Here is a 14,099-nt window from a genome sequence, read left to right as displayed (position 1 = left end):
GATATTGTTTTTGTGGATGCCTTGCAGTTGGCTGAATTGGCCGAAGCCGTTTTTTCCGAGGAGAAAATTCAGATAGTCACTTTGGCTTGGTCAATGCTTTCGACTGAATGGAATATTGCTGCTGCTGTTACTACAGATTATGGATCTTTAAACTGGGTTGCTTCGTTTGTTAACGCGCTACAAGAGCTATTAGCTGGAAGTCTGCAATTGGAAGAGTTTGATTCAAATACGCTTTCTGAAAAATGGACTGATTTAGCCAAATCCAAAAGCGAATCAAAGAATGCAAACACACCAGTGTTTTTGGAGGTTGTGTCACTATTATTTAGATTATGCTCTAACTCGGATTGGCACCAATGGGTTGCAGTGCATAGCAATTCTGATCAAGAGCTTCTTTGTGATGTTGTTTCTTCTGCTACGGTACGTAATGATTAACCCTTTTATTCCAAAACCGGACTCATTCTAGTTGGATTTTCACATTATCTAATATTTTGTTTTGAATTCTTGTAATCAATGAAAATCAGAAAACTGCCGTGCTTTGTGCTCTTCACAATCAAACATTGCATGCAAGTCTTTTATTGAGCTTGTTAACGATTCTTCAAGATCCCGGAACCGGTGAAGAATCAACTTTTTTGGACTTATATTTGACTGCCATTGAGGGTCTAGAGATTATGGCGGCTAGGTATGTATATAGCTCATCTTGAAAACACGATATAATGCTCGTTTTTATTAATGCTACTTTTAACAACCGTCTAGTTCGCCAAGCAATGCTACCTCGGCAGTCAAAAATCTCATTTCATTCATGGTCGACCCCGCTCCTATTTTTATTTTTGCTTTAGATGAGCATACCTGTGCCATACTTCGAGAGGCCGCTTGTCAATCATTGTCTAATATTTTAAGCGTGAGTTGTTGGTCACTTTTCCAGCTTATCATAGTTTATACTAAATCAGCTATGGTTTTTAGTCCTGTATTGACTCGAATCAACGTAAAACAGCATTGTATACGTTTGTAAATACGATGCACGCAACCCATCAGCTAGTTTTTTCTGCCACTACTGCTGCAACCGACGCAGGTCGACGCTATCAAAACTCGATTTCCGCTATTGCCAGCCTTTGTTCAGCGTTGAAAACAAAAGAGGTAGGTTTCTATTTGTTTTTATAGTTGTTATATAGTTACTTACCTAAAATATCGTTTATTCTATTATGCATTCTATTTATATATCTGCAATGGCAATACATAAATAGACAATTGATGTTGCTATCCCTGCACTGGCACGTAGACTAGATGATTCGCCCACCATTTTTGATGAGTTCATTTGGAAAAACCTTGGAAATATTGGTTTATCAGATGATGTGGAGGTTTTTCGTCAAATTGTGACATTCATTATTGATTACAGCAAGCGTACTTTTAGCAAGGTAAATTTTATTTTTTTAAAACTTATATATATACGATTTAGACTTGTGATTTTTACAATACAGCTGCTTGCTAAAACAATGGTTAGATCTCCAAGATTAGTCATACCCTTGCACGCATGCCTGGCCGCGCACCTGCTTTGTTGGAGATTTATTTAGAAAAATTACTGGTTTTGTTTCTTGAAAAAGCAGCAGGTCTTCAACGCAACCTTCCAGTAAGATTTCTATCTAATTTTTATTGGTTTAGAGGCATTTTCTTACTTTATTTTTAAATTAGAATTCCAATGTAATTGCCGAACTTCGAGACATTATGAGTATTGTTAAAATGATTTGCGAACAAGAGTCATTTCATCCTCAATCTCTTTTAACTACCAGTCAAGACATTCTGAACCACTTTCGAAACGTATGGTTATATCTGATTCTTTTTGTGTTGACACCTGCTGGTACATGGCCAAAGGAATGGCATAGTATGCTAAGAGTTGTGGCCAGCAAAACACCACCGTTGATATTGGACAAGCAATGCCGGTCTTTAGAGGCTGATCTTGGCGCAAACTCTATTATGCAAGGTGTCTTTCCTGATACGGTGAGTAATATCATTAGATTTTAAAATATAAAACCATTGAGATGAAGTTCTTTCATTTGAATTTTGTGCGATATCAACTAATTATACTGGAACCGCTTATACAGATTGTAAGCAAGATCAAGGGCTTTTTGTCTGCGATGATGCCGACAAAAGTTCTTGAGCTTCGTGCATTATCTTTTCAAGCCAGTGCTTATTTATTGGCAGTTTATCATATCGAGTCCATGAGAATCCGGATCATGTCGGTAGATTTTATGTGCAGATATTTGGTTGATGAGCGGCTTTACAACACAGACATTTATACGATTCTCGAGATGATTGCCGACGAGGTCTTGAGATTGTTTATGCATAGTCAACCAACTAAACGTGTTGATACTCGCGCTATGGAACACAATATGCAATGCATGCTTTTGTATTCGGCTCATCGTCTTTCTCGTTCTCGAAAATTTGCGACTCGGTGGATTTTGCAAATGCTAGACCACATTCCCTGCATGCTGTGGAACCATAAAGTTGCTTTTTTAATGATGGATATATTGCGATATCTTGATACTCGTAAAGCTGGATTTTCAGAAGTAAGTGCAATTCATGTGACATGTACTTGATCAGTCTGAGTGTTTTATAAAGTACTGTGATTAGCTTTTATTTATTTAAAATTTTGACTTGCAAACTTTTACATGATATTTTCAAGGATGGTTTTAAAAACCCGCTACTATCAAAGTTGTTTTACATTGATCAGTTTGAGGCCACATCTGCATCTGTAGATTATTTTGCTGTTGGAAAAGCTTGGTTTAAAGCGTCTATACACCGGAGTTTTAGTGAAACCATTGGAGTCGTACAGGTAGAACTCATTGCAGTACATAATGTATCGATATACTGGCGTCAAGTATGACTTATACTTTATAATCTTAGACATATCTGGTGGAAATTTCAAACAAAAGCCCATACACAGCTTTAAATGATCATTCCGATCTAATGGTTCTACTAAGTCAGTACACTGGCATTTCTGGTAAAGTTTCCAACTATTTTATCTGATTGTGAATTGATCACAACAATTGTGTTGTAATACTTTATGTGGGTATAGAAATTGCGTCAACAATCATCAAATCGCCAAGCAAACATTCTCGTTTTCTTGGTGAAATCAAGGGCATGTTTTTTTCGTACACTATTATGATACCAGGTATATACATTATTGCTGGCACATTACCATGGCGATGTTTACCTTGAATTGCAGTAGTGTCTGATGTGTGTTTTGAAATTTAACATGTGTAGACATGGATCGTGATTCTATTTTCAAGAAAATATCTGTAAATCTCAAGCATGCTCTTCGAAGCACCTATAAAACCACTGATGAACCAAACTTTGCACAGCGACTTAATCACACACTTTTTCGATCTGTTGCTCTTATTATCAGCAATTCAAATGTAAGACAGGCTTAGTATGCTATCTGTTTCTGTATTGTGTGTTTATTAACCCGTTATTTTGCATGCATGGTGTTTAGTTGGAGGCTGAGCTCATACAGTTGGTTTGTCGTGTTCCAAACATAATGTTTGATCCAACTGTTATGGAAATTGCTGTTTCTGCTTGGGGGTGGTTAATGTCGTGTCGACCAGATCTAGCGAAAAGAGTGCTTTTAAATCTTGTACAAGTTTGGGGACTAAACGTTGACAAGGGCCAAGGCTTGTATGGTTTTGAGAATGGGTATGAATTTTAAATATTTTTGTATATTCTGATCTATCTTGCTTTTATGTAATGAGCGATCAATTTATCTTTTTAACAAAACACGTATTTTGACTACAGATCAAACAGTCCATTTTTGGAAAAAATGGGTTATGGTGCTTCCACTCCAGCTGGTAGCGAAGCCGATGACTCTGATGTGCATACAATTTGGATTCGATTTCTTATTGACAGATATCGCTCAGATAGACTACGCGGAGAAGATCATATTCAAATTTATGTGCAGCTATTTCAAAAAGCTGCTTGTGTTCAAAATGCAATCAGGTATGTTAAAGTATGATTTTGGTTCATAAAACATCAAGACTATTTGTTATTGACTCTGCCTTTGATGTTGATGGTGGTACTATGTCATATTGTCTGGCTGACTTTGCAACAAAAAATTGGATATGAAAAGATCCAATTGGACTGCTCGAGAAGCACGATTTGATTTGGCAAGTTTGGGAATCAAGATTGCGCTTGACTTGGAAGCACAGACTGATAAAAAGACACTGTATATTTGGACCCTTGTGTTTAACATCACTCTTGGATGGTTTGAGCGTCCACCAATGTGAGCCGTCTAAAGCATTGTAGATTTGTATTTGATGTATACCAATTTTACACTTGATTGTGCCAATACTTATCAGACTTTTATATAGGTTTGGTCGAATAAAAGTTGTCGACCTCAAAAAACTCATCGAGTTTTACCACTCCATCAAAGATATTAAATTTAGTCGATCAATTGTATGGACTACATCTAAAACCAACCGTGTATTGTTAAACTGTGCAGGTAACTCAGAGCGAGGTAAGAATACAATACTGTAAATGCTGACTTGTACTTGTAAATCACACTACACTGACGCGATCCCATCAATGATATTTTACACTATTTTTACAGTTGAACTTTCTGATGCTCAAGCACTGGTCACTCTACTGTTTGAGCACGAGCTTTGTCGTCTTGCCACATGGATCAGACCTCTTGAAGACAATATGGCACCTTCTTTCATGACATTGATCCCACCTTCGCCAAATGAACGACAGGTGGATTAAGTCGACATGTGCTGCCTCACTATTCGTTTTATCGTTCAACATGTGCTAACCTCTGCTCATGTTGTTTAGATTAAATGGGCATCTATTGTCAGAACAGCTTGGTCGTTGAATCCTGTAGTAGCTGTGCACCTTCCTGCTCGGTTTTTGATGAGTAGCGATACCATCGAAGCTGAAATATCGGAAGTATCCAAGTTTAACGAAATTTCATGTATTGAATGCCCTGAAGCTGTTGCTCTTTTCTTGAGGAATTCTTGGAGATACCGAACCGATGATCAACTACGGGTATACTATTTTTATGTTGGCTATTATTTTAAACAATTGTAAAATAACGATTGCATTTTTAATTTAATGATAGTTTCTATTATACTGGGCTCCTGTACCACCGATTCAAGCTATATCTATGTTGGGTCATCCTCAACGTATCCAGCCTTGGTTGCTTCAATATGCTGTTCGAGTACTCGAGTTTTTCCCCATCGATCAAGTGTTTTTTTTTATTCCACAAATGGTTCAAGCGCTTCGTGATGACTCTGTTGGCTACATTGAGCGCTTTATTTTGGATGCTGCCAAAACTTCTCAAGCGTTTGCTCATCAAATTATTTGGAATATGAAGGCAAACATGTACAAGGACGAAGCTTGTGATATAGTGAGTTAGTTTTGATCTTGTACTCGCTACATTCTGTGTAAATGTAGCTGGTTATATTTGAAAAGCTTGAATATAATGCATGTTTATATTTTCATTTGAATCATTGCTAAGACATGGTCAATACCGTTGATTTTAGCCTGATGCAATCAAACCTGCGTTGGATCGAATTATTCACAAAATTACGTCTGAGCTGTCTGGATTAGATAAAGACTTGTATGAGCGAGAGTTTGACTTTTTTGGTAAAGTTACTGGAATTTCCGGCACATTAAAGCCTTTTGTTCAAGCGGATGCTTCTAAAATTGAGAAAAAGGTGTCATGTCTCGACTATTTTATGCGTTCTTAGTATCTTTTAAATGCCATTTTATTCATATTTTATATTGGACAATAGCGGAAAATTGACGAGGAGTTGCGTAAGATCAAGGTGCAAGTTGGTGTATATCTCCCAACAAATCCTGAAAGTATTGTCGTCGATATTGATTATGACTCTGGTCGTCCACTCCAAAGCCATGCCAAGGTATTTTATGTATATCCAACACCTTTTATTTTTACTAATGCTCGGTTAATGTAATGAATGTGGTTGTTTTATCATTTGTATTAGGCACCGTTCATGGCATCGTTTAAAGTCAATGAATCTGGAAACCTTAATGGAGAAACGCGATGGATGTCGTCCATTTTCAAAGTGGGTGACGACTGTCGTCAAGATGTTCTTGCTTTGCAACTCATTAGCATTTTCAAAAGCATTTTTGTGTTTGCGGGACTTGATTTGTATACATTTCCTTATCGAGTGGTTGCCACTGCGCCAGGGGTAAGAGCTTTATTTGGTTTATTGGATTTGATGGGTTGGTATGTACAGCTTAAAGTATATTTTTGTATTTAGTGCGGTGTGATTGAAGTTATTCCAAAGTCTATATCTCGAGATATGATGGGTCGTGAAAAAGTCAATAGTCTTTATGAGTATGCAATCTATTCTGCTTACCATTTTTGAAACGTTGCTTTGGGTTTAAAATGATGAATTTTGAATGTTTTGAATCATAGTTGGTTTATTGCAGAGTTTGGTCCAGAGGATGGAGTTGACTTTCAAAAGGTACGATAGTGCTGTGGTGTCATACAACAAAATTGTATAGTTGTGATTAAACTGATGTTTACCACAATGTTGTAGGCGAGAAAAGAATTCGTAAAGAGTTTGGCTGCGTACTCTCTGATTATGTTTATTTTGCAAATCAAGGACAGACATAATGGCAACATTATGTTTGATAAAGAGGGACATATGATTCATATTGGTAACTGTCTTATTGGATGCTTTAGACATGATATTTGTCATAAATTAATAGTACTGATTTAAATACGCAATCAGATTTTGGGTTTATTCTCTCGATTGCCCCTGGTGGTGGAATATTGGAGGTTTCACCATTCAAACTGACAGCAGAGATGGTGCAAGTAATGGGTGGTGATATCACTTCTCCTTCGTATCGCCTATTTTCTGAACTATGCGTAAAGGCTTACTTGGCTTGCAGGTATGCTTATAGTTTGTTGAACCTTGTTTTAAATACAAGGGATGTATTTTGAATGCAACTTACCATTGTATTTGGTATATGTTTTAGGCCATATGCCGAAGAAATCATTAGCATGGTATCGCTTATGATGGATTCTGGCTTACCATGTTTCAAAGGTAGTTGATTTTCCTATTTGGGATTGACTGGTGGTTTGATGGCAATTATGTGTAGCTAATTTTATATAAATTCGTGTAGGCGATACTACAATTCGTAAATTACGTGAGAGGTTTCAGTTGGAGAAATCTGAAAAGGGTGCAGCTGAATTTATGGTCAATTGCATTCGCCAATCTCACGAAAACACCAGAAGGTATACAAAGTTGATTGTAGGGATTAGTGTTGTCTGTACTAATATTTCTCACATTTTTATGTATTATTAGTGGTTTGTATGACACTTTTCAGTATCTTCAAAACGGTATTCCTTATAAATGAACCAAGTTTGAATTGCTTGGTTGCAGATTTGTATCCGATAAAAATTGGTTTAGTCGCGAGTATGGATAAATCGGCGTTTGATACAAGTCCAGATGGTAGAGCGAAACCAATAAATCGATCCATCTGTGATATTTAGGATACAACAAAGAGGGATGGATTGACAACAACAGAATAGTCAAACCCAATATCTGGATTGAAATGAAATGAACGAGTCTAGTTCCAAACTTGATGATCATACAATGCATGTCTACCAAAAGAGCGGTGACTGTTGAAATGTAGAAGCATTTACGGTTGAAAATGGCAATTCAAAGATTGTGTAATCATGAGAATGATGGATAGTGAGGAGTAGATGTAATAAAACTGGCTTGGCCAAATAGACAAATCCAACAAAGTTTGTTTATAACACGAAGTTATTTGTAGACGCGAATCAACCATTTGAACACTCGACTAGATAGCATCAGTAATAAATTGAGTTTAACCAACAATGTCAAATCTTTGGGATAATGTACGAAAACATACAAGACGCTGGTCTGCAGGGTATATATTAAAATTTGTTTAAATAAATTGTAATTGAGATAGTTTACTGTTGTGAAACAAACCAGTATCCAGTATCTGGTCGACATGAACCAAATCAACCCTATATTTATGCAGTATACTGACCCGTTTTATTGGGGTTTTACAAATTGAATAACCCATTTCACTATTAGGCCGGCAAAGCTTCAAATTGGTGGTGTTTTAGATGAGAATGCTAGCCATCCCATCAAAATGCAGCTCGGCGATGAAGTATTGTGCTACGAGCATCATCAGTGGTATCAAGGCAAGTCTCAGTGTTAATTCCCTTTATCACAGGATAAAAACGATCAGTTTCTAACATGATTAGACTATAGAATCTGGAGGAAAGCAAGCTCGAGATTTGACGGAACGAAATAGAATGCTCGAGGGAGAAAATCAATTATTGCATTTTAAAGTGAGCGTGTTGCTGGATATGGTAAGGAGCAACTTGAACCAACTCTTGACCATCAATTCCAAATACTGATTCTGCCGTGTTCTAAATTAACAGTAATTTAAATGGCTGATTGTGGTATTTTAGCTTGCATCTGCAACCTTGGATACAGTTCAGCTCAAACAATTGGCTAATATCTCAGAATCATAATGGCGTTAATAGACGCTTAGTAATAGTAGTTCCGAATTTTTGGGGTCGAGTTGAGTAGAAATAGTTTTTATTGAATAAAGCCGCTTTAGGCTGGATATGCAAGTGATGCTTGGGAGTGCTGATAAGGGTAAGCCATTTCAACAGTTTGTTTGCATTGGGCACAACACACAAGCCAATCCAAAACATGTGATCGTCTACGATCATTTCTATCATATCACGTGATAGTGTCAAGCGCAACCATTGAGTTTGCTAGAAGTTGCAGTTTCTGTCGAATCAAACAGCAGCAATGACTAGTTTCCAAAAGGTAAAGACCTACACTGACTGTATATGTATGGATACACTGTTGTTTTAAACCATCATTGGGTTTGAATTTTTCATGTTCTTAGAGCTAGCGACTGTTTGTTCACTCTTGCTTGTTGCAACGGTTTATATTAGGTTGCCAATTATGACGTTGATTCAGATAATCAGCAAAATGAAAGACCTGCCGGTCAATTCACAGAAGAAGAGCTTCTTTTGGGAGACGACTTGGAACTGGACGAACCCTTGGCTGCGTATGATGCTGGACAGGACAGCCCAATTGATATTGATGAATTTGTAGAGCAGGAACTCTCAGGAAAGGAAGACTGGCCAGTGACAAGGGATGGCAATGATGGACTATTGCCGGATGCCAGTGGTAGTAGTGAGCCATCAGCAAATCAAAGGATTCCTGCACCACAACATACAGATGGTGTTTTTGCTAATATGGCAGCCAAACCAGATGTAATACAAGGCAAAGCTTATGAGGAAATTGAGCCGCCTTCCTATACCGATGCTGTGAGCGACCCCAGCCCACCCTACTTTGATACCAGCATCACTACAGGAATGACTGAGGATGGCGAGGTTTTGATTGATGGTATGATGGTTTTGGATTAGAGCCCTGAGTTTGGATTAGACTACCAGTAGTTGATCCTTGTCTATACGCCCTCAAACTGCATGAATCTATGGCACTCGAAGATTACTGTAGTAGTAAACCATCATGTTCTATTCTAACACTACCTGTTCATTTATTCAAACCATTTAGGAATGCCTGTTGGCGATTCATTAGCATTTGTCGTCAATGTGTTTGTATCCATGACGTTTGATTTCCTTGGATTTCTCATCACATCATTGTTGGCCACTTCACATGCAGCCAAGTACGGTGCTCAATGCGGCCTTGGTCTAACACTTATCCGAGTGGTAAGTCCTGATTGCTATCTATTTATCATTCTATGCTGTTCATTCGCCTAACTTTTTACTCAGAGTGTTCTTATTAAAGATAAAACATCTATTACCGAAGATCATGACCAATACAATGCTGCATACGCTGTGGACCCAGTTGAGGAAAAACAGCGACGAGAATGGTCGGCATTTTTGCTCATGATTATTGGGCTTTTTATCTGTGTGCGATCGCTGGCAGAATATATTCGTGCAAGCAGAATGAGGGATGTGATTCAGGCATCTCCAGCATCGTTTCCGGTTGTTGCTTGAATATCCATATATTAGTTATTAAACAAATTCACATACTAAGATTTATGATGCCAATTGAGCAGATTTTACAATTCATTGATTTATTCATGTAAAATGGAATACTTGCAGTCGTTGCTTTAAAATAGACGATGGTTGAATCTTTGCATTTTCCTGCTGGACATTTCAATTCCCAATAGGCACGACATCCACTGTATGATACATAAACTATAGTTTTGAACAGATTATTCATTGCACAATCCTAAAATTCACACATATTCCTGGGCTCTAATTCAAGAGAATATTGTATGTCTCGGGAAAGAAATGGTTGTTTTCATGCCATAATATTCAGTTTTTAGGAAAGAGTTGAAGATTGAGATGCGACTGCTGATTTGAAGACTTTAGTTTTCATACAAGAATGAGCACAAAATCAGCAATTCAATATTGTTCAATAAACTGACACTATTTTATGGCAGTTTATTACACTTTGTGTTCCGTTTTACGTGAATGCGATAGCAAATACAAGATTAAACTATACAAGACTGGTGTGATGGCTTCTATTCATATCTTCCGCGTGACTGCAGTGGATATAAATTAGCAAATGCGACTGTTTGGGTTGACCAAGATTTGAAATGGCTACAGAAGCAATGCCTAATGATGAGCAGGCTGCTCTTGCGTACGAGACCATTCCTTCTCCTGGACAGGATGTTATAAATATGCTTGTATATGACTATCTTATCCACAACTGCTACTCGTCCACTGCTCGGTCTTTTGGTACTGCATGCAGACTCGACAAGACAGATGTAGATTCCAGAGTATTGGGTGATGGTGTGACCCCTGTCTTGGGCCATGGGGATAAACTGGAATCATATAGTTCTTCTAGTCTCCGGAGCAAGGAAAATCTTGGACTTCGTGCAAAGACTTGCATGGATATTGATCAAGAAACGTCAATGACTATAACGGACAGCGATGGTGACTTGACTATGGCTGAATCTAGTTTATCGCGCACACAACACTTTATGCCTGCAGCATCTGTATCTACTGCTGCTCCTGCTTCATGTACTTTTACTTCCAAATCCATAGCCGACTCATGTCTTGGAAAAACAGATAGATCCGCTTTCAAAGGCTCACTTCAAACCCTCGAAGTTCGTGGAAAGTTATATCGTCTTATCTTGAATGGTAAACTCACCGAAGCCATTGCACTGTGCAATGAAACGTTTCCAGGAATCTTGAATGCAGACACTCCTGAATCCATGGATGTTTATTTTGCATTGCAATGCCAGCAGTTTATTGAATGTATTCGTCGAAGTGCACTAGAAGCACTTCATTTTGCGCAAGAAGGTATGCTTGTAAATCTTTATTGGCTTGGATGGTTTATATTGGCATGCTAGAGATTTTAACCGATTTGTTTTTGTGTAAACTTTTGGACTGGGATTGGATTCATACCAATAGAGTTTGGAAAGTTTGCATTCAAAAATGATAAATACAACGAAACACTTCAGGATATTGTGGCTCTGATTGCATATACAAATCCAGAAACTTCGCCATTGTCAAAATATATGGCAAAATCTAGAAATGAGCAAGTTGCAATGGCTTTGAATAGCTATATTCTTGGTACGTATTTTTGTTGGGGTATTGTAACAAAGGAATAGAGTTGCTGCATATACGAACATGACTAATCTTGATTATTGAAATAGCGTTTCATGGTTCACCATCCCACACTTCTTTAGAGAGGTTGGTTGCTCATGTCACTGTTCTTCGTGAACAATTGCACGCAGATTCTAGTAAAGAAAAGAAAGTATCGGGCTCTGCAGTGACAAAGTCACGATCTGATTCTGTGAGTTTTTATATTGTCTGTCTGATTATTTGAAGAAATGATTTTTGGCAGCAAAAGTATTGCCAATGGTGTGTAAACTATTGGTTCAAATCCATTGATTAATCTGAATGTTACGCATGTTTATTAGACTACATATCCTAGGTGGCAGCTATCTTCTTTTCTCCCTCAATAGTAAAACGGTGGAATGCTTCACTAATTTTGGCTGATGCTTTGATTCTATGTCAAGAGAGATAAGAATAACTAGGAGAATAAATGCGTATTGGGTTGAAAGTGCAATTTTTGCAAAACAGTGTTTATGAATAGATGTGCGTTTTTGGCAAGTTTTAGAATATAATATTTTTGATTTGCATATTTATAAATAGATGTTTGAACAAACCAACTACATAAACGACATGTTGAGCAAGATAAGCTTTTTCATTGACCAACATCATGACTGTTGGTAGAAATCCGATGTGTTGTTTCAAGCCCAACTGTTTGATTCAACGCAAATGAATCTTATACAATTGACAAGCAAACTATTTAAAATGGTTTAAACTAGAATTGTATTCATTTAAAATAAAAACACTTGTATTGATTGCTTTTGAGATCAACAGTGGTGAAACATTCGTTATGATTAAAAACTCACTGTTTCTTTAATAGATAAAATGTCCGTTATAATACAAACTATAGGATCGAACCTGCTTTTTCTAGCATAATCGTACATTGCACAACTATTCAACTCATTCACTGCAATTCAGATATTGGATTCGACTGTTTTCAATACAACTGTACAAACTCATGTATCTTAATGTCTCATACGCTTTACTTGAGCAACAACGATTGCATGTCTCAGGACTTCAACTCTACATAACAATCACACGAGACCAGTGAGCAATCCAATCAACTCGACAATCATGTCATGAGACTGTTTTGACTCGATTATTTAGTTTCATTTTACGTGAATACAACTGCAATAATTGTTACGGTTTTATAGGAAATGAATCGGATATTTGGAACCTCTAAACCACAGGCCCCAAAACCTACTATTACTGATGCTATAACATCGGTAACCCTGCATTGTTTTGATGGTCTTTTATACCCATTTAGTTGGTTTATTGCCTTTATCGATAATCAGCTCCCACTTGGTTTTTTGAATACCAAAGTCGGGGCTGAGTTTAAACGGTACTAATTGTTTGATTCGACATGGATACCATGTTAGGCTGATGCTAGGGTTGATAGTGCAGAAGTCAAGATGAGAAAGCTCGATGCTGAGCTGATGAAATACAAGGAGCAGATGAAGGGGATGCGAGATGGTCCAGGAAAGGTAGACATTCACATTTGCATATGGATAGCATACTCGTTGGCATTGCATTAAACCTATTCATAATATCGATCTTGCTGTTTAGAATGCAGTTAAACAAAAGGCTATGCGAGTGCTAAAGCAGCGAAAATTGTAGGTTAAACTCGACATGACATGACTTGAATACAGCTATTGATACTGTTGTTTTACAGATATGAGGGTCAGAGGGATCAGATCATGCAGCAGACTTTTAACATGGAGCAAGGTATGTCTGTTATATGATGTTATTGTGCTTGGGTTTGAATAGACTATCGTATATTCAGCTACTAAACTTTTGGTAAATTCTATAGCTTCAATGGCTACCGAAAACCTTAAAAGCACAATGGTTACATTGGATGCCATGCAATCTGCCAACAAGGAACTTAAAAAACAGTATAAACAAGTGAATCTGTCAAAAATTGAGGTAGTTTACTGTTTCCATCTGGACCAATCTATAAATGTCAATACAGTCTGCTACATTTCAAATTTCAATCTCGTCTGACCAATATATGTTGTTTTTAGAAAATGCAAGATGAAATGGAGGATTTGCTTGAGCAAGCCAACGAAATTCAAGAGACTATTGGCAGATCATATGGACTACCAGACGATGTGGATGAAGCCGATCTTGAGGCTGAGCTAGACGCTCTAGGCGATGATCTCAATTTGGAAGATGAGGAAGTACCATCATATCTTCAAGAGCCAGAATACGTTCCAGAGATGCCCTCTGCTGCTACTGAATTGCCCAGTACATTAGCACCAACTGAACATCCTCCAGAATTGGCTAACGCACCCATGAAACTGGGTGCTTAGAGATTACCATGGCCATATTCGCGTAAAATGGGACATTAAGAGTACCAAAATGCATAATAAACAGTCTCATGAAATGACAACGAGTTTGTGCAGTCTGATGTTAGTATTCTATTTTTGTGTAAATA

The 14,099-nt window shown here is 37.6% G+C and overlaps 5 protein-coding genes across 5 annotated transcripts; all 5 read left to right on the top strand.

Annotated features, from left to right (window-relative positions):
• Positions 1-5,110: 5,110 nt before the first annotated feature.
• On the top strand, positions 5,111-7,374 carry BATDEDRAFT_12252 (1-phosphatidylinositol 4-kinase STT4; the record flags this gene model as incomplete). The annotated part of the gene is made up of 11 exons (XM_006679721.1): positions 5,111-5,392; positions 5,529-5,702; positions 5,781-5,906; positions 5,991-6,197; positions 6,270-6,346; positions 6,428-6,476; positions 6,552-6,672; positions 6,747-6,906; positions 6,994-7,064; positions 7,141-7,252; positions 7,323-7,374. Coding segments are annotated over 11 exons (1,431 nt in total), but the record flags the coding sequence as incomplete, so codon positions are not given.
• A 484-nt stretch (positions 7,375-7,858) lies between these two features.
• On the top strand, positions 7,859-8,208 carry BATDEDRAFT_89746 (uncharacterized protein; the record flags this gene model as incomplete). Its single annotated transcript, XM_006680117.1, has 2 exons — positions 7,859-7,911; positions 8,082-8,208. 2 exons carry the CDS (start codon positions 7,859-7,861, stop codon positions 8,206-8,208), a joined length of 180 nt encoding a protein of 59 aa, XP_006680180.1.
• A 605-nt stretch (positions 8,209-8,813) lies between these two features.
• On the top strand, positions 8,814-10,033 carry BATDEDRAFT_89747 (uncharacterized protein; the record flags this gene model as incomplete). The annotated part of the gene is made up of 4 exons (XM_006680116.1): positions 8,814-8,831; positions 8,963-9,419; positions 9,588-9,742; positions 9,806-10,033. 4 exons carry the CDS (start codon positions 8,814-8,816, stop codon positions 10,031-10,033), a joined length of 858 nt encoding a protein of 285 aa, XP_006680179.1.
• Positions 10,034-10,641: 608 nt separating this feature from the next.
• On the top strand, positions 10,642-12,113 carry BATDEDRAFT_89572 (uncharacterized protein; the record flags this gene model as incomplete). The annotated part of the gene is made up of 4 exons (XM_006680115.1): positions 10,642-11,350; positions 11,462-11,623; positions 11,707-11,846; positions 11,974-12,113. 4 exons carry the CDS (start codon positions 10,642-10,644, stop codon positions 12,016-12,018), a joined length of 1,056 nt encoding a protein of 351 aa, XP_006680178.1. The 3' UTR covers positions 12,019-12,113.
• Positions 12,114-12,822: 709 nt separating this feature from the next.
• On the top strand, positions 12,823-13,974 carry BATDEDRAFT_12280 (uncharacterized protein; the record flags this gene model as incomplete). Its single annotated transcript, XM_006679725.1, has 6 exons — positions 12,823-12,891; positions 13,045-13,149; positions 13,232-13,278; positions 13,338-13,390; positions 13,476-13,598; positions 13,697-13,974. The coding sequence occupies 6 exons, from the start codon at positions 12,823-12,825 to the stop codon at positions 13,972-13,974; spliced, it is 675 nt and encodes a 224-aa protein (XP_006679788.1).
• Positions 13,975-14,099: the final 125 nt, after the last annotated feature.

This window comes from Batrachochytrium dendrobatidis (assembly GCF_000203795.2).
Source record: "Batrachochytrium dendrobatidis JAM81 unplaced genomic scaffold BATDEscaffold_8, whole genome shotgun sequence".
NCBI classification, from domain to species: Eukaryota; Fungi; Chytridiomycota; class Chytridiomycetes; order Rhizophydiales; genus Batrachochytrium; species Batrachochytrium dendrobatidis.
The sequence above is the reverse complement of the archived record's forward strand: the minus strand, read 5'-3'. Positions and strand labels throughout refer to the sequence as shown.